The sequence below is a fragment of the Corella eumyota genome, chromosome 5 (genome assembly GCF_963082875.1).
Source record: "Corella eumyota chromosome 5, kaCorEumy4.1, whole genome shotgun sequence".
Lineage (NCBI taxonomy): Eukaryota > Metazoa > Chordata > Ascidiacea > Phlebobranchia > Corellidae > Corella > Corella eumyota.
The window spans coordinates 2,725,361-2,744,900 of record NC_137494.1 but is presented as its reverse complement, the minus strand read 5'-3'; the positions used below and the strand labels follow the sequence as shown (position 1 = coordinate 2,744,900).

The 19,540-nt window shown below is 29.5% G+C and overlaps 2 protein-coding genes across 2 annotated transcripts in view; one reads left to right on the top strand and one right to left on the bottom strand.

Moving 5' to 3' along the window:
* LOC145753207 (E3 ubiquitin-protein ligase UBR4-like) overlaps window positions 1–19,540 on the top strand; it is a 48,838-nt gene that overhangs the window by 24,504 nt on the left and 4,794 nt on the right. Inside the window, exons 55-94 of the mRNA XM_082569605.1 lie at window positions 142–336; window positions 422–483; window positions 555–715; window positions 1,024–1,268; window positions 1,719–1,863; window positions 2,011–2,108; window positions 2,316–2,469; window positions 2,617–3,083; window positions 3,229–3,363; window positions 3,636–3,782; window positions 4,004–4,168; window positions 4,302–4,471; window positions 4,895–5,255; window positions 5,601–6,019; window positions 6,200–6,316; window positions 6,699–6,837; window positions 7,073–7,175; window positions 7,341–7,546; window positions 7,677–7,784; window positions 7,951–8,088; window positions 8,465–8,639; window positions 8,875–8,993; window positions 9,357–9,569; window positions 9,745–9,879; window positions 9,960–10,163; window positions 10,406–10,607; window positions 10,982–11,073; window positions 11,651–11,780; window positions 12,330–12,442; window positions 12,532–12,686; window positions 12,852–12,939; window positions 13,665–13,800; window positions 13,981–14,154; window positions 14,413–14,534; window positions 14,696–14,849; window positions 14,926–15,053; window positions 15,285–15,437; window positions 18,651–18,818; window positions 19,003–19,179; window positions 19,268–19,404. Coding sequence (XP_082425731.1) covers window positions 142–336; window positions 422–483; window positions 555–715; window positions 1,024–1,268; window positions 1,719–1,863; window positions 2,011–2,108; window positions 2,316–2,469; window positions 2,617–3,083; window positions 3,229–3,363; window positions 3,636–3,782; window positions 4,004–4,168; window positions 4,302–4,471; window positions 4,895–5,255; window positions 5,601–6,019; window positions 6,200–6,316; window positions 6,699–6,837; window positions 7,073–7,175; window positions 7,341–7,546; window positions 7,677–7,784; window positions 7,951–8,088; window positions 8,465–8,639; window positions 8,875–8,993; window positions 9,357–9,569; window positions 9,745–9,879; window positions 9,960–10,163; window positions 10,406–10,607; window positions 10,982–11,073; window positions 11,651–11,780; window positions 12,330–12,442; window positions 12,532–12,686; window positions 12,852–12,939; window positions 13,665–13,800; window positions 13,981–14,154; window positions 14,413–14,534; window positions 14,696–14,849; window positions 14,926–15,053; window positions 15,285–15,437; window positions 18,651–18,818; window positions 19,003–19,179; window positions 19,268–19,404 — 6,710 coding nt within the window. The remainder of the gene's footprint in view (window positions 1–141; window positions 337–421; window positions 484–554; window positions 716–1,023; window positions 1,269–1,718; window positions 1,864–2,010; window positions 2,109–2,315; window positions 2,470–2,616; window positions 3,084–3,228; window positions 3,364–3,635; window positions 3,783–4,003; window positions 4,169–4,301; window positions 4,472–4,894; window positions 5,256–5,600; window positions 6,020–6,199; window positions 6,317–6,698; window positions 6,838–7,072; window positions 7,176–7,340; window positions 7,547–7,676; window positions 7,785–7,950; window positions 8,089–8,464; window positions 8,640–8,874; window positions 8,994–9,356; window positions 9,570–9,744; window positions 9,880–9,959; window positions 10,164–10,405; window positions 10,608–10,981; window positions 11,074–11,650; window positions 11,781–12,329; window positions 12,443–12,531; window positions 12,687–12,851; window positions 12,940–13,664; window positions 13,801–13,980; window positions 14,155–14,412; window positions 14,535–14,695; window positions 14,850–14,925; window positions 15,054–15,284; window positions 15,438–18,650; window positions 18,819–19,002; window positions 19,180–19,267; window positions 19,405–19,540) is intronic.
* On the bottom strand, window positions 15,827–17,521 carry LOC145752870 (uncharacterized). Its single transcript, XM_082569231.1, has 4 exons — window positions 17,445–17,521; window positions 17,112–17,290; window positions 16,624–16,808; window positions 15,827–16,254 (listed from the first exon to the last, which is right to left on the bottom strand). The coding sequence occupies exons 1-4, from the start codon at window positions 17,462–17,464 to the stop codon at window positions 15,946–15,948; spliced, it is 693 nt and encodes a 230-aa protein (XP_082425357.1). The 5' UTR covers window positions 17,465–17,521; the 3' UTR covers window positions 15,827–15,945.

Here is a 19,540-nt window from a genome sequence, read left to right as displayed (position 1 = left end):
TAAGACTTGAGTATAATTTAATTTGTATATTTTTTTTGTTTTTATTTCTTGTTTTTAGTCTTTAAATATTTGTTGTAAATTTACGAATACCAATTATATTTTGTAATTTTTTTTTCTGCATTCTGCATTTTCTTTTTCCAGGATGGACAACTGTTAAAGCATGCCGCACAACTTCTTGAAATCGACCAATCAGATGAAGTTCCGCTTGAGCCAGCGCAAATTGACGAAGAGGGCTTCCAAAGAATTCTTGCGCAACTTTCACATATAGCTCGACAAAGACCAAGCAATTTAGCAATTTTAGAAAATGATAACACTGAAAATAAACAAGATGTAGAGGTAAGATACACCTAAATATTTGAATAAATTTTATTTTAAATTGATTTTTGTGTAAAATTTTTTTAATAAAATTTGTTATTTTTAGTTGATTGATTTGGAAACAGAAAATAAAGAAGAAAACAAAATAAAAGAAATTGCAACAAAAATGTAAATAATTTAAATTTCTATTTATTTTATTTTAAGTTAAAACAATAAATTTAATTTAACCTAACCTTTAGCTCGTTCCATGAGAAAGTATTGAAGGGAATGATGACATCATTCTGGCGCCTCTTAGCGGCCAAACCTAAAAGCCGACTTTTGACCCCTCCTTCTCTTCCCGGGTTGACCCATGTAGAGGTCACAGTCAAGGTCATGGTGGACATAATTCATGCAATATCAGGTCAGCTGCAATCTGATTTTTTTTTACAATTTTGATGTTCAACAAATTTTGTTGTTCAACAATTTTTGTTGCTCAACAATTTTTGTTGCTCAACAATTTTTGTTGTTAATGATTTTTTATCTCAACAATTTATTGTTGATCCAAAATTTTTATCAATTCAACAATTTTTGTTGCACAACAATTTATTGTTTATTTAAATGTTATTTTTGTTTTACGATGCCTACAATTTTATGTTGCTTTAATAGAGCATAAATTGATTTTTTGAAATCATTTATTTAAGATGTTTAAACTTTTGGTTCAATTTTTAGCGTATTTACCGGAAACACAAGAAATGGCTGTAAAAATCTATTTTGAACTTTTGACTTACGACGACTTCCATGTGACCTTTGCGGCAAGGTCAGCATTGTGCAGACTGTTACAGATCTCTAACAGTGAAGTCGGACAGTCAGACACCGATTTAAAACGTAGATCGAGTAAAATGTCGGACACCCCGACAAGTTCAAGATCTGAGTCTCCGCCTTCTGTTTCTTCAAATCAAACAACAACTGCAACAGTAAATTTATAAGTGTTTAAAAAAATTTAATTGTCTTTTTTCCATTTATTTATTCTTGATGTGAAAAAGTTGACTTCATGATTCAAACATAGAGTAACATTAACCCAACCTAATCTTAAGTTGCCTGTGGAAGTTTACGATATTATAGATTATAATTGCCCGATAATTTTAAGCTGCTGACTAAATGTTGGCTGAGCAGGAGTTTGTTTATAGCACTTACCCCAGGGTTCTACAGCATAAGAGCAATGGGAACTAAACTCAGGACCTCATGTAGTGAAGACAAGTGTTGTAACCACTATATCATTCTGCTAGTTTAAATAGGTTTTAAAAGGTTTTACAAAAAGTGTAACAATTACCTTATCTTCTGTTGATATTTAAATACCTTTCAATTTTAATTAAAAATTGAATCTTTTAAATTTGAAAATTCTTAAAAATTTAATTTTTCTTCAGCTTGCTACACAGCGAGGCTCAAATCACATTTTTGCTCAACAACAACCCCGACCTGGGTCCCACTTGAGTAGTCATGGAACGCAAGGGGAAACACTAGATGATGATGACGAGGACGAAGATGATGACTTTGAAGATCTTGGAAACGGTAAAACAGATTTTATTCAAAAAAAAATTTTTTAATTTTTAAAAATATTTTTTACAAATTTTTTTTAATTTAAAAAATATTTTTTCTATTTTTTTTTTAGCAATTTGTAAATTTGTTAAAATAAATGTATTGTTTTTAATGTTTCAGATGACATGGCAATCTCATTAGATGATCATGTTTTAAATGAAACTTTTGATGTAGAAGGACAAAACGAAGTTCAACAAAACGATGGAGAGTTCCTACAGGTAACTTTTAACAAAATTTACTTTTTTTTATAAAAGATTTTTTTTCCGTTATGGACTAAAATTTAAGGCCTGCCTAAATCTGGAGTGTCTAATACTTTTAAAAGCAAAAAAACTTTCTTTTTTGTAATATGTGGTAAGATTGCAGTTTAATGTTATTCTACTTGGTCTCTGTAGTATTTTAAAGCAAAAATTTAAAACATTTTTTAGGATATTCTTCCTGATGAAATGACAGAAGCGGATTATATTCGAATATTGGCAAGCAACCAGCAGGAGGCAGCCCAGAACAATGAGGGCAATCAAGCACGACTTCCTGCTGATGTTATGCGAGCTCTTGCAACTAATCTGCCGAGCGAACATGATAGTAAGTTACATAAAAATTTATTGTCAGACTTTTTAAAATTTATTTGTCGGAAAAAAGAGATTTTATTCTAAAAATTGTTTTTTTTTAGGATTTTATTTCTGAAAATTAATTTTTTTAAGATTTCATTCTTAAATTTTTTATTTTTAGGCTTAGAAGATCAACAATCGATTGAAAACTTGTTGATGGGGATTGACTTGGAGCAACTTCTTCCTCCAGACCCAGATGACGATGAAGCGATGGTGGAATATGCGATCGCCCTCTCTCTTCAACAACAAGAACTACAACAACAGAATCAACAGCGACAAGATCAACATTTGAATCAACAACAACAAGAACTTCGTCAACTACGACAACAAGTACGAGAGCAGCAACGACAACAAATTCGTCATCAACAAGTTGCACAACAAGAAAATGTTGATCAACAGGAAATTGTTGCTCAACAAGATATTGTTGATCAACTAGTACAAGACGAACAGGAATCACAGCAACTTGATGAGGATATTGAACGGAATATTTTGTTGCAACAAAGAAATGAGCTGCGACAACAGATTCAACACCTACAACAGCAGAACGAGAATTTGCAACCAGAACAAGAAAATGTACAAGAACAAAATGTAAGTGGTCATTTAAATAAAGATGTTTATGTAAATGTAAAAAGTCTAAACATCCAAAACAGAAATAAATATGTTGTTAAATTATTTTAGATTTATGATTTATGCATTGTTGTTAAATTAACTAACAAATTTTGTTTTTGTTTAGAATGTTGCTTCAACTAATAATAATAACAATGAGGAATCAGATGTTGATGAACATAGTAATGCAAGTTTAAGTGAAGGAGAAAAAGAGGTAGAAAAAGGCAAGGTGGAAGAAGAGAAGCCCAAAGAAGAGAAAAGGGTAAACTTGATCTCAATAGTATATATTTAGAAGCTTAGTTAATGAAATATCTATAAATATATATATGTATATTTGTGTGTATGTCTAATTTATAGGCCTACAATATAAATAAAACTGCCATTTGTGGTGTGTGGGTAAATTTTCCAGGCAAATATTAATTGAGATTTGCGACCGTATTACAACAATTAAAATCCTAACTGTAGGAAGGGCTATCCACTAGTTGGTATAATGTAAACTAAAATTGTATTTAAACTAACCGGATAATTTTTTAGGTTATTGTTCCGAAGAAAAAGAGAACAATTGATGTGATCAGTGAGGAGAAACTTAAAGGATTAAGACTTCTTATACTGAACGACATCTTCTCAAGGATCAGGGAGGTGGAAGATTTAGGAGGAGAAAGATCAATTCCCTTTTTCCAGGTTGAAAAAAAAATTGTTGAAAAAAAATAGAATAGCACTAGAAAAATTTTTTATGTAAAAAAATAATAAATTTATTTGCGGTTGTTATTTAAAAATAAAAAAAACCAAAGAAAAATGTGAAATTTTAAAATTAAGTCAGGATAATAATTGTTCCATTTTTTTCCTTTTTTAAATCAAAATTTAAAAATTTTTAATGACAAAAAAATCTGTAATTTTTTTAGGTTATTTCAATGTTAATTTCAACCCTTGATTTCACAAATGAGTCACATATTGCTCTACATCGCCACATAGTGGTCACTATCATTGAACGAGTGAAGAGTGTTTGTTATGAAAATGAGGATAAAGTTACTGCGGAGAAAATTCACGAACAATCTCCAAAACACGAGGTACATTTTTTTGTAAATTAAAATTGTTACAATATTTTGCATATTTTTATTATTTTTATACAAAAAAAAAATTTCAAACATTTACAATAAAAAAGTTCTTCAAGAAAGTAACATTTAAACACTTGCTTTTAAGGTGTTTGTAATAATGATGAGACTACTTAGTGTTATGATGTCAAAATCTCATTTTCCTTCCAACCAATCAAACAAAAGTGATCCAACTTCTACTGGTACCTCAATATATAAAAGAACAGCTAGTATTTTAGTACAGGAAAATATCTTGGATCTTTGCCACTATTTACTTAGGTATTTTTTGCTTAAACTTTTGCACTTACAAATTATGTTAACTTAAATACCGGCAGCATGGTGTAGTGGTCAGAACACTTACTACACTACTTGAGGTCCTAGGTTCGATCACCACTGCTCTCATGCTGTAGCGCTCTTGGGTAAGGCGCTATAAACAGTATAAACTTCTGCTGAGCCAGCCCTTAATCAGCAGCATAATTATCGGGTAATTAAAATCTATAATATCCCAAACTGCCAAAGGCAACTCGAGACTGGGTCAGGGTAACTAATGTTACTTTATGTTTAGGTTGCGCATTCGACCTTTCCACATCAAGAATAAATTTATATACAAAAACAAAATAAAAGCTATTTTTTTAAGAATTATATCTGTTCTATTTGTCTATTAAAAAAAAGGTTTTTATATATTCAATTTTTTTGCTGCAGGACTCTTTACACTAAACAGTGGGAACAACCATTAATGCATCAACCCTCTGCAGTTGAAACCTTAGATTCAACCCAAAGTGGGTTGCTCCAAATTGCATCGAAACACACAAACGTTGACATGACCCCATTTTTTATGCCACAATATGTTCAAAGCTATTCCGGGGCATTATTCCAGCCTTACTTGAGGCTTATAACTGAGATGGCACTTAACATGGCGGCACATGTCATGAAGCAAAACAGTGGCACAAAATTTGGTCCAGAGTGGAGGTTGTTACTCTCGGATTACATGTTGTATGCCGAAGTACCAAGTCCTGTGCGAAGGAGAGTTAGGAAATTGTTGTTTCATATAACTGGCTCAAAGGTAAATTTTTGTTTAGAAAATTAAAAAGTTAAACAGAATTACTTTTTTTAGGTTGGCCCTTATTATCTTTTTTAATAAAAGTAGTTAAAAATATTTATTTGATGTAGAACTCGTACTTATTGGACAGTATAAACTGCTCTAATACTGTGACATTATTTTAATTTGGATTTATATCATGATTAGGAAAACTATGATTTAGGTTGTTTAAAATAAAAAAATTGTTTTAAATTTTAATTTCTTGTAAAATTTTTTAAATCATGGAATTGAGACAGACGGCTTCAATTTTTTGTCTAAAAAAAAAACAATTTTTCATGTTTTTTTTAATTTTAAAACAATTTTTTAAAGGAAAAATATCGTGAAGAAAGGGACCTACATGCCCATGCTAACTACTTTGCCACCAGTATCAAACTTTGCAAATGGGATGAAAAAAATCCACAAGCTCCCAACCTAACTTACAATGAGTTGATATCACTTGCTGCAGTGATCAGAGTTTGCTGTGAAATCGCAGAAAAAAGAACGAAAAATTGGCAGAAATATTGCATCTCCAACCCTAGGTTTTTGCCGTTTTTACTTGATACTTGTGTAAATGCTGACGAAGGTGTTTCATCTAATGCTCTCACGCTGTTATTGTGCGCGATAACTGTGCCTAAAAATGAGGGAAAAGACAAGAAACCTGCGAAAAATGAATCGGGAAATATAGCTGAAAGTTCTGCACAGAAGGATGGGAAATTGGATGTTGCTATGAGCAACCAAATTGCACACAGGTCAGAAAAGTTGATATTTTTTAAATTAGACGCTTTTAAAAAGTTTTTTTATTTATATAGCCTACGCAATTTTACACTAAATTTTTAAAATATTTTTTAAATGTATCTAGCCCATTTAATGTTACATTTGCTGTTTAAAATATGGCCCAAAAACTTTATTAAATTTAATTTTTGTTTTAGAATGATGTCAGATATATCGGATGAATCTTTAAAACAATTTGTTAAACATTTCCTACTTGAAATGAATGTGACTTCTATCAGATGGAGTGCTCACGATCTTTTACTCAATCTTTTCAAGTAAGAATCATATTTACTAGTTAAAAGCTTGCCCTATAGTCAGGATTTTGTTTATTGTAATGTAGTTACAACTCCACCCAATATTTGCTCTCGATAATGTACACGGGCACTACAAACAGCAGTTTTATCCAAGTTTTAGGCTTTTAATTTGAACTTATACATATATTTATATATATATATATATTGTTCACTAAGCCCCATTATATTTAGATTTTGCTGATATTTAATAATATTTTTTGTTTTTAACCTGTTTTGAGTATTAGCATATTTTTGCATGAGATTTAATAACAGATTGCACAAAAAAAACAAACTTTAAATAGTACACTTTAATTCATATTAAAAGCTATACCATACTTAAAATATATATTTTTTTTTGTTGTAGAAACTCCAATGAAGAATCCAAACGAAGATTAGTGAATATATTATGGTCCTTGTGCTCATTGACTTCTCTGTATGGAAGAAAAGCTGCTCAGTTTATTGATATATTGGGTTATCTGTCCATGAAACCTGGTCTATCACAGGTCAGAATTTATAATCTAATTTTATCATTGATTTAGTGTAATATTAAAATAAAATAATTAAAAATTTAGTAAAATAACTGATGATATTTTATGGTAAAATATTAAAGATATATATAAAAGAATTTAAAAATTACAGCCTTTTAAAACATACTATTATAGTTTAACTAATGTTTTATATGTTATCTATATTTTAAACCCTTTTTTTACTTAGTTTTTTAAATAAATATATGTATAGGAACAAGCTGAAACAGTGACAGATTCAACCTTAAAAGTTTTGCAACAACAAAATCGACTTTTATCTAATCATCAGAATGCTATTCTCTATTCTCAGTTGGCCAGTAAGTTAAATAACAAATAAAGAACTTTAAATTTTTTTCAAATAAAGAACTTTAAATATTTTGTTTAAAAAGCTTTAATTTTTTATTTACAATCAAAGAGCTTGGTTTTAGTATTTAAAATTTAAAAAAATATAAAATATATAAAATGGTTTTATTTTTAACCAGATTATGTTCAATTTGATGGTTTTTATTTGGAGAACAACCCATGTCTGGTGTGTAACCAACCAGAAATACCATTCACCAACATTAAACTATCAACCATTAAATCAGACACCAAATACACCACCACTCAGCAGATAATTAAACTAATTGGTAGTTATATGGTTCAAAAAATAACCATCCGTGTTACAGACATCAAAAGAACCAAAATGGTAAGTTTGTTGAATAAATTCAAAAAAAAAATTTAAAACCGTTATTTTTTACCAATTAAAATAAAATGTTAACCAAACCCAGGGTTCTTGATATTTATTTTTTTTTAATTTTTGCACTTAATTTTTCCAGATTCGAACTGCAGTGTTGTATTATAATAACAAGAAAGTGCCAGCAATTGTTGATCTTAAGAATAATCCTTCTATGTGGCATAAAGCTGAGAGTATTACAGTGCCACAGGTAACAGTTAACTAAGTTTGTGTTTAAGATTAAAAAAAATATATTTTCATTATTGTATCTGAACCAATTTGAAATTTTTATAAAAATATGGTTTAACAAAATTTAGTTAAATTTTTTATTTTTTTAATTACTCAAATAATGTACTAAATATTGTTTTATTAAAAAGGGTGAAACAGAGATAAGAATAGAGTTACCTCTACCTATAGTGGCCACCAACTTGATGTTAGAATTCACCGACTTTTATGAAAATGTTTCTGCTTCGATTGAAACTTTACAATGCCCACGATGCAGTGCCTCTGTGCAGGTTTTATTTTGTGATTTTAATATTTCTGCTTTAAAAAAACCCTATAATAAATGCTTAAAACAGAAATTAACTAACCGGCAGCATGGTGTAGTGGTTAGAATACTCGGCATCACTACATGTAGTGCTTGGTTTGATCCCCACTGCTCTTATGCTTTAGTGCCCTTAAGTAAGGTGCTATAAACATTATGATCTTCTGCAAATCCAAAATCTATTGGCAAGTTAATTAAACGCCAATTTTAATTTATATATTCCGAACTGTTAAATTTAACTCAAAACTGGGTTGGAGGAACACATAGCTTCATTAGGTATAAATTGCTATAAAAAAACTTAATGATAATTATTGTTTAAATCTTAGCAAGACAATTTCTTTTTTTAGGCTAACCCAGGTATTTGTGGAAATTGTGGGGAGAATGTTTTCCAATGCCATAAATGTCGAAGTATTAATTATGATGAAAAGGATCCATTCTTGTGCAACGTTTGCGGCTTCTCCAAATATGCCAAGTTTGATGTTATGGTCAAAGCTAGACCATGTTGTGCTGTTGATTCCATTGGTAAGTTTAACTTTTTAATTGCTTACAATCATTATAAATTATGTAAAAACATACAAACCATTTTACTGATATCTTTCGCTACTTTAAAAAAAAATAGCTATAACTTTATTATAATTGTATATATATAAAATAAAAACCATAACTTTTATTTATATAAACTATAAATTTTTGCCAAAAAACTGTAATTTTGTTGTACATATTTTACATTATATATTTATGTTTTTAATTTAAATAGAAAATGATGAAGATAGAAAGAAAATGGTGGCCTATGTTGTGACGTTGTTGGATAAAGCTGATACTGTTTACAACCAACTTAACTCCCATAAACCACAACTAGAAGCTTTGTTAGCTCAGGTTAATAATTTTAATTTCAAATTGTTAAAACTTTAAATAAGAAATAAACACACAAGTTTAATAAAAAAAAAAAAATTGAAAACATCATTCATCTTAAAAAAATTGCTCTTTGTAATCTTGCCATCTAAATATAATAAAGGTTAGTGGACAATGTATGTCTAATTTATAGGGCCTTAAAAATAATAAGAATACTGTTTTTGGTGGTGCGCGCGTAAATTATTACAGGCAAATATTAGTTGGAGTTGTGACCATGTTATGACAAACTAAATGCCGACAACAGGAGGGGCTATCAACTTTTTAAATTAAATAAAAAAGCACTAGTATTTTTATTAAAGCATAAATTACTTACTTTATATCACACAGATATCCAAAGTATCAGCAGATGTAACTGTTCTATCTCCTAGCAGTTCCTCAACCCAAAACAAGAGAAAACCCCCCCTCCAACAAAGAGTGGCCCAACCTGGATTAAGCATAGGATCAGGTCAGGTCACTAGTGTTGTACTGGGGGGCGTGGGTGGAAGTAACATGGCTCCTGTAAGCAGTAACATCCAACAACTAGCAAAGAAATATTGCCAGGTTAGTTTTTTGTGTTTGTAGTTCTATAATATTTTTTATTGAAATTTTTTTATTTTGTAATTAAGTAGAATTTTAGTCTAATATAAAAAGTCTTTAGTTAAATTGTTAATTTTGAATTTTAACATTTTGTCTTGTGTCAAAAATTTTATCTAATTAAACCTGATTTTTTTTACAGGAATGTAAAACATTGTTTGAAGAATTGTCTGGAATTATGAGAACGGTTTTGGCATCTCGAAGTGAGATTGTTGAATACGATAAAAGACAGCACACTGCTGCTACTAGTGGTCACTCTAGTGATGCAAAACCAAGAGTAAGTTTGATTAAAAAATAAATATTTTTGGTTTTATTTTTTAAAAGTTTTAAATAAAAAATAATAATTTTAATTTTTAGCACGTTCCAACGTCTTCTGCCACTTGGTGTCAGAGTGCTCCCGATTGTTATGGATGTGCTTCAGCGAGTGCTCAACAGGCCGTGACCTTACTCCGAGTGTTGGCGACGAACAACCAAGCAAAACCGATCTTAATCTCGAAAGGAATTATTCGTGAACTTGTGATGTTTAACTTAAGAAGAGGAACAGCAAAAACAAGAAAACAGGTTTTTAGTTTGTTTTTTTTTAATTAAAAAACCTTAAATAATTAAATTCAAGGCATTTTTTTAAAAATTTAGTGCATTTTATTTTTTTTAGTTAGATATTGCCAATATAAAAAAGATTTTACATTAATATAGTTTTTTTTTACTGATTTTCAATTTTTTTCTGTGAAAACGCTTTTTTAACAAATAAATTAATTTTAATAAAAACAAACGATGTTTAAAATTTAGTTTTTCTTATTTTTTAGGTTCACAGTCTGATCGGACAACTTGTCAAAAATAATTTAGAAGCAACAACCCAGTTAAATGATTTGCTGTATTCACGCATCACCGGCGCTATCAATCACCATGGCGACAACCTCCCGTCATCTGCGGTCAACTGTGAAATGCAATTGCTGATGTCTATGTTGGATATTAGAGATGATATGTGGCAATCAAGACTACGAAATGGTTTGTTTATTTATCAAAAATACCTGGCAGCATTGTGTACGGGTTAGAACACTTGGCGTTACTACATGAGGCCCTGGGTTTGATCCCAACTGCTATTATGCTGTAGCGCCCTTGAGTAAGGAGCTATAAACAATATAAACTCCTACTGAGCAAGCACTTAATGAGCAGTTTATTTATCGGGCAATAATAATCTATAATATCACAAACTGCCAAAGGCAACTCAAGGCTGGGTTGGGGTAACAAATGTTACCCTGTGTTTTGGTTGTGAAGTTAACCTTCCCACATTGAGAATAAATAAATATAAAAATAATTAAAATTCAAGTTTGTTTGTGATTAAGAAACTGTTGTAATACTTGTTATATTGCTTCTTCCAGCTATGAAATTATTCCAAACTGTTGTTAGAATTAAATCTCCAGCAGTTGTTGAAAATGTGACATTGCCTTGTGTGAATATGATCAGAAAACTGGTGAGTTAAAAAAAAGTATTTAAATAATGATTAAAGGCAAATTTTTTTTAATTCAGGTAATATTTTACCATGTGTTATATCTGGATAGCTGTAATTCAAAAAAAAGCCTATCCTACTAATGAAGATATTTATATATAATAAAGCTTAGTAATAAATTATAGAAGTGTATGTCTAATTCAAGACTTTTACAATAATATAAATGCCCTTGTGGTGCTTCTGCAAATAACCATAGATACTAGTGTTTATAAGGTTAAAATTTTAATTTTTTTTATACTAATTTATCTTCGATGTGGGAAAGTCGAATGCGTAACTTAAACATAGAGTAACATCAGTTACTCCACCCAGTCTCGAGTTGCCTGTGGCAGTTTGGGATATTATAGATTATAATTGCCCGATAAATAAACTGCTGATTAAGTGCTGGCTCAGTAGGAGTTTATACCGTTTATAGCGCCTTGCTCAAGGGCGCTACAGCATTAGATCAGTGGGGATTGAACCCACGACCCCATGTGTGGTGTAGCAAGTGTTCTTACCTCTACACCACGTTGCCGGTAATTTATTGTTTGTTGTTTTAAACCAGGTGTCACCAGAGAGTAAGAACGATCAGCAAACAGATCCGAAGGTTTCAGTTGAAGCAAGTAAATGGTTGGAAAGCAGTGATGGAGTTAATCAATATGATGAATGGAGAAAAAGAAAAAACAAAATAAACGGTAAGCAACTAAAAATTAAATTTGTAAAAATAAATTAATTTATTTGTACTTCATCGGTTTTTAATTCGGTGTTTATATTTAACTGATTACATCACCGGCAGCGTGGTGTAGTGGTAAAAACGCTTGCTACACCACCATGACGTCGTGGGTTTAATCCCCACTGCTCTCATGCTAAGGGACGTCGTGGGTTTAATCCCCACTGCTCTCATGCCCTTGAGTAAAGCGCTATAAACGGGACAAACTCCTGCTGAGTCAGCACTTAATCAGCAGCATAATCACTGGGCAATTATAGTCTCTATAGTATCTCAAACTGCCACAGGCAACTCGAGACTGGGTCGGAGTAACTGATGTTATTCTATGTTTAGATCCCATTCGACCTTCCCTTATCGAGTATAAATTATAAAAAAAATTTAAAATTGTATGAAAATAAAGTTTTTAACTTTAATTTAAGAAAAATAATTTTAGGCAGATATTACTTTTAGTTTAATACTTTATTATTATGTGTTTATTTTTTTACCGTTTACATAAATTTTTTGACTTTTATTTTAGCTCCACAAGAGGAAAAAGAAAAGAAAATTGACAAACTAAAAATTCATGAAACTTTCTTGAAGGAAAAGTATGCACAAAAATGGAAAGATTTTGTTTTGAAGAAGAAAAAACAGGTTTAAAATGAATTAAAATTATTTAAAAATAAGTAATTATTTTTTTAGAAATTGAAAATAAATTTAAAATGTTTCTTGTTTTCCTTTAGGCTCCTCACAAAGTCTCATTATCCAACAATCAATTTCTTCGAACGATGCTTTTCTGTCCCTCGTCTCGTTCTGTCAGACAAGCGGCATGTGCCGTGGTCACAAGTCTTGCTCGTAATACATCAAGAAAGCCACAAGTCTTGAGTCTGCTAACCAGGTCTTTTTTTGTCACATTTTTTACTTAAAATGTTATAAAATTGGTGTAAAATTTATCTTAAAATTGTTAAATTAAAATTGTTAAGAGTCATAATCTGTTAAACATTTTTAACTTGTGTTTTTTTTTGTACTAGTTGGTTAAAAATACTTTGACCCTGTTTTTTAGTTATTTGGATGAATTGGGAAATGCGGGTGAAGCTTCAACAGAATTTCTGGCTTTGTATCAAGAACAAATTCGACCTAAGCAGTGGAGGGTAAGTAGCCTTGCTTTAAATTGATATCTGGCATAAGAAGATATCAGCCTATGTAGAAGTAATAGATATTATTCTTGTTAAGGCCTAGGCTGCCTTAGAATATTATATTATTAGCAGGGAACGAAATAACGGGTCGCTATTCGCTAAACGCGAATCGTTTTTTTAAATTAGCGAATCGATTTTTACAAATATATTAGAATTAGCGAATCAACCAAAAAAGTTCAAGCGATAATAATACTTTCGTGTATATTTGTGTATTGTTACGATCTATTTTTAACCAGTTTAACACATTTATAAATACATCAATATAATCCTGCGTAAATGTAGGTTACTATAGGGCATTTAATAACAAAAACTTTCCATGTTTGGCAATGCGTAAACTTCACCTCCGGGTTTGTTTAGTTATTGCGCAATTTTTTAAATACATAACACAGCTTTAAAGTAATCAAAAATGTCTCGTTTTTTGTGTGAAAAATTATTAACGATTGTTTAACAAGACGTTACGCAACGCGTCAAGTGTTATCAAAAAACGAACATTATGACTTGGACCTAATTATTGCTCTAAAAATTAAACCTCATTTTTAGCGAATCGTTTTTTAAACGTTAATTCGTACCCTGTTATTAGGAACCTTATCTAGAGCTTGATTTAACAGCAGTAAAGATTAAACCACGTATCTTTATATTTAGGTGGATAGCCTATTAACTTTATTGTAACTTTTGTTTAGGTTTTTTTGGCAGCAAGAGGAGTTTTACCCTTGATAGGAAACTTGATCCAGAAAGAAATAGTGAAGTTATTGGTATTAGAAGATACCACACTCAATCTTAATTTACAACAAGGTTACGCTCTTAAAGAACTTACTGGTATGTGCATGTTATGTTTATATTTTTAAAGTTTTTACAATTTATATATTTATTTTATGTAAAAAATTTTAAACAAACTATTTTTAAAATCCTTTTTATTTCCAGGTATTTAGAGTTAACTTAAATGGGTATAGACGTAAAATAATGTCCAATAAACTGTCAAAATTTTTATATTTTTAGAGCTGCTGTCGGAATTAGTCCAAGTATCTTATGTACGCCAACATTATAAAGGAAAGTTAGTGGGGACCGTACTTAACAGTTATTTAAGTTTAAGGAGGTTAGTTATACAGAGAACTAACTTGGTGGATGAGGCACAAGATACTCTTTTGGACTTGTTGGAAGAGTTAACTACAGGTTGGTACTGGTAAAAATTTAGATAAAAAAAAATTAAAAAATTCAAATTTGGATTTAAAATTACTGAAATAAAAATAGTAAAGTTTTAAAATTGTGCAACAATTATGAAAATTTCGGGCAATTTAAGTAAATAAAACCCTTACAAAAAAACTTTTAAAAATGTTTAGAAAAAGTTTAAACTATTTTAAACTGTTTAATGTCTTGGACTTTATATTTAAATATTTACAAGTAAAAGCCTTTATATTTGCTTGAATTTAGGAAATGAATCAGAGACGAGATCATTTATGGAAGTTTGTATTGAAGTAATCAAGAAACAAGATTCAAATGATATGAAGACGCCACAATTTATATTCGAACGACTTGCAAATATTATATATCATGTAAGTACAAATTGTTAAGTTTAACTACTTTAAATAGTTCATTATTGTTAATATACATGTTTGGTTTTTAAATATTTTTCATATTTGTAAAAAAACACATTTTAAAATAGTAATAAAACTAAAAAAGTAAAAAAATTTATAAAAAAAATTTTTTTCTCTAGGAGGAAAATGATACCAGTGAGTTCTTCCTCTCTTTGGATAAAGATCCGCTCCAGGAAGACTTCTTACAGGGTAGAATGGTGGGCAATCCTTACTCCTCCAACGAAGCAGGATTAGGTCCTCTTATGAGGGATGTAAAGAACAAGATTTGCAGAGGTAGAAAAAAAATAGAAATTTTTTTTTGGAAAGATTTTTTTTATTATTTTTTAACTTTCACGTTTTGTTGTTTTAGATTGCGATTTGATAGCTTTACTGGAAGATGATAGTGGGATGGAATTACTGATAAATAACAAGATTATTGCACTGGATTTACCAGTTAGAGATGTATACAAGAAAATATGGTTACCCAATCATAATGAGGTAATATATCAAATTCTTTAAATTGTATTTAAATAACTTAATTAACTTTTTAAGAATTTTAATAAAAATATATCTTATATGTCCCTTTCTTTATTATAGTTCAAGAACAACCACCTTATTATGTTGATTTATTTTACTTAAATTTTTTTTTATAATTTTCCTATGGTAAGTCTTTTTTACCTTTAAAATTTTGTTAATAACATCACATTACCTTTGATTATGACATCACAGGAGGATGCGATGCATGTTGTGTACAGAATGAGAGGGCTGTTGGGTGAAGCTACTGAAGATATCGTGGAAAGATTGGATTCGGATAAAACTGATCAAAACGACGAAGAAGTTTACAAGTTGGCCGGAGTCCTAAGTCAATCAGGAGGAATTGAGGTAATTTAGTTATAAATGTTATTTTTATTAGTGTGTTTAGTTTCTGCAATATTAGGATGTTTTTTCTCATGTGGAAAAAAAAGTTATTCTTAGGTATTATTTATTTAATTATACTAGTGGGTAGCCTGCTCCTCAGTCGGGTTTTTATTTGCGTAACTTGGTTGAAACTATCAACTAATATTTGACAAATGGCAGTAATACTTATATTGTAGGTTTATAAAATGGACATACATTCATATATTTATATTGTTTATATTGTCCACTAAGCTTTATTATATGTAGATTTGGATCCTGTTTTTTATACTGTAGAATGGGGTATTTTAATATAAAATCAACCCAGCATTTTTTTGTTTAATTTAATTTTGTATTTTGAATATTTGTGGAACAGATTTAATACCCTATTAAATGGGAACAATAATTTGCTCTTTTATTTACAGTAGCATTAGTATTAATAAAGTTAAGTACAATATTGTGGCGGTGTACCGATATAACAAAATATAATTAAAGCCTATCCAACTGCGTTACAACACTTGCTCGCCAGCCTTTCTTTCGTCAACGAAAAATCGTTGCTTTCAACTTTTACGTTTCCTTCAACATTATTGTTGATTGTCGTGTTAATTGTTTTCGCCGATTTTGACGCGATTGTTTTTCTGTAAACGTCTGTTATCAGCGCGGAAAACGATTCCTCAATATTAGTAAACTGCATTGCTGATGTTTCCATGTAGGTTAGGTCGTTACATGCAGCATAAGCTCTGCCTTGTTCTTCACTAACCTTTCTTATTCCCTTTAAATCGATTTTGTTGCCAACTAGAATCATCTAAAAAAAATTATTTTTATTAAGTGAGGTTTTTAGCTAATAAGAAACTGCTGTTAAATGTGTAAGCTATACAAGCATAGAAATATTTGAGTTTTTGGTATGGTTATTTGAGTTTTGTTTTTGTTTAGTGTTTTGATATTATTAAATGCTATGTGTTTTGTTTAAGCTATGAAGTAATATTGGTTTATTTTTAAACACAATTTGGTTCTGTTGTGTTAAAAATACAATGTTAGAAAATTTTAAACTCTACAATACTAAAAAAGCAATCCTTTGAAAGTAATGTTAAGTTATATTTTGTAGTTGTATATTTATCTTTTTTTTATTTAAAAATAACTTTTTATTTATAAAAAAATAACTTTACCATCTTACCTGACAAGTTGGTAAAGTATAAGCTTTAATCTCTGACAACCAATGTGTTAAATCTTTAAATGACCTCGTATTAGTAACATCAAACACTAACAACACTCCTACTGCCCCTCTGTAATAAGCTGAAGCTAATGCTCTGTATCTTTCCTCTCCTGCAGTATCCCATAATTGTGCACAAATCTTTTTAGCTATAAAATAAAATTTGTTAAGTTTTTGGATTTTTTTTTTAAGTAGGTTTTATATAAGGAAAAATATGGTTTGTGCAGTTGTATTATATTGTTGTTTTGGTATTATTAAGTTTATGGTAATATTAGTGTTTTTAATTTTATGGCAATATTATTGATTTAAAATTTATAGTAAAATTTATATATTTTTTTAAAAAAGTACTAGTATTGGGAGTGCAATTTTTTTATTACTAAAATTACAAGTTTTTATCTTTAAATAAAAATTCGAGCAAAAAAATTTTTAAAATTTTTAACAATTTTTTTTACTGTCGACTTCGATTGTTTTTGTTGCAAATTCCACTCCAATAGTTTGTCTGCTGTTTGTTGTGAACTGATTTCTTGTAAATCTAGCCACTAGTTGGCTCTTTCCCACCCCGGAGTCGCCAACGACGACAACTTTAATTAAATAATCGTAATCCACAAACGGTGTTTTTCGATGTCTTGGTCTAAAAAAAATTTAATTTTTGATTTATTCGATTTTATCTGTATAAATATTTAAACTGTATAAATATTTGTATTTAGAATAACTTGACTTTTATTAATTGACTATAAAATAATATTTTTATATAAAAAATTATCAACAATAATATTTCTGCTTACCTATTGTTAACCTCTGTCATTTTATTAGTAATTTTAACTACTCATAATTTAATTATTATAGTTAAAATCTTCTATATCTAGTTTTCAGAAAAATATATTAATGATGTTGCAAATTTATGTTAACAATATTGTTTTGTTTTTGGCAACAAATATATTAGCAGAATTAATTTATTTTTAGTATATAAGTCATGAATAATGCAGCATATTTTCCATATTCTGTTCTTAATACTTACTCACATAGCTCAAATTAATTAAAACTGCTGCAATATATCTGCTTCCTGTTATTTTCCTAAAATAAAACCCTTTAAACTTGATAAGATTATGCTAAAACCTTTCAAAAATCATTTTCAAAACACGAATTTTGACGAAAACGCAAGCATAACCGTGTTTTGTGTCATTTTGTCTTGTTTTTTAACTCGATTTAAAAGCAAGAGGCATGTGTGTATTTGTGTGTATGAGGACTCATACCACTAACTATTAAGTCATCACTTCCTTCCTATATGGCATGCGACTGCTTTGTGACTATTATTATTATTGTGTCATCTGAAATGAAATATTCCATTTTGGATCTATTTGAAATTTAGATAATAAAAGACTGGCTATTCTCATGTGAAAAAATACTATTTAAAATCCTAGACTGTTTTTTAATTGGTTAGTTTTAAAATGCTGACTGGTATTTTTTGAGATTTTTTTTTAGATTGTTCTAAATCTAATTGTTTGTTTAATCAAATCACAGTTAGTTGCTAATTAATCTTATTTGTATAATAACTTTTGGTCCTACGCTCTAAAACATTCACAAACAACATTTATTTTTATATTTGCTATCTGTTTTTGTACTCCTTAATTGATTGTTAATTATCTTAATTATTTAATGTTTACTAATTAAAGGATTTCTGAAAATTCAATCTTGTTTAGACAATTATGTGATTAAATTTTCTAATATTTATAATTGTATGTTAAAGATATTATAATTGTTACTTATTGTTAAATATACTCAAAAACAAATTTGAAATCATGTTATTAGAAATGGTGGGATAATAACATTAGTTTAAATTCTGCTATAATTGTTTTACCTTTATGACCAATTTTCTAAACCTTTTGCAAAATACTTAAGTAAAATAAAAATGTAAATTTTTAATAGTAATTTCAAAATTAAAAATAAACATTTACGTTACAATTATTTAATAAACAATTTTTATTTTTTAGGTGATTTTATCGAGACTTGAATCGGTCAAGAGCCTTGCGCACGGTCATCAATTAGTTGACGTCATCTTGAAACTTCTGTCTTATGCGGTTAAACTTAAAGTTAACCGACATTACCTTGCAAAACCGAAGCTTAACACTTTGAATACTCTACTTGGAACACTAAATTTGGTAAATATTTCGATTTAATTTTAATTTAAGCGTACCTTTCGAAAATACACTCTTTATTCCAATCTTTTTTATTCTTGTTGCATCATTTTTTGCTTCTTTCGTTCAATTTACATTTATAACAAAATTTTTTCAATTTTTTTTTAATTTTAAGAAAATATTTTTATTGAAAACTTTTTTTTTCAAGGGTTTACAAGCTGGGGAGGAAGGAGTCGCGATCATTGATCAACTTCTCCAGATCATGGGTAGCATCCTCCTGGAGGCATCCTCAGATAAGAAAGAGGAAGGTGGAAGCAATGTGGAGCAAGAAGAGGAGGTTGTGTTCACCGGGGATAAAAAGAAATTAACTCTTCTTCTTCAACAGGTTGGTAAAAAAAAAATTAAAATTTTTTTTTTTTGAATAAGTTAAAGTTATGAATGAAATTTTTTTAATCTTGTTTTAAATTTTAAAGATTGACAGTGAATTCGTCCAAAGTCACTCCAACATCTTGCAAGGTTTGTTGAAAATTATTCCCTACCTGAGTTTTGGAGATCCCGATCTCATGCAAATGTTGATCGATCATTTTATTGGGTTCCTTGATTTTGATAAGTAAGTAGTTCAGTGATATTTATTTATACAAGACCACGTGCTTTGTAGGTTCAATTTATTTAGGATTTTTGTAATATTTGATAACATTTTTTGTAACATTAGTATTTTTTTTATCTATTCATGTGCTTTTAGATTT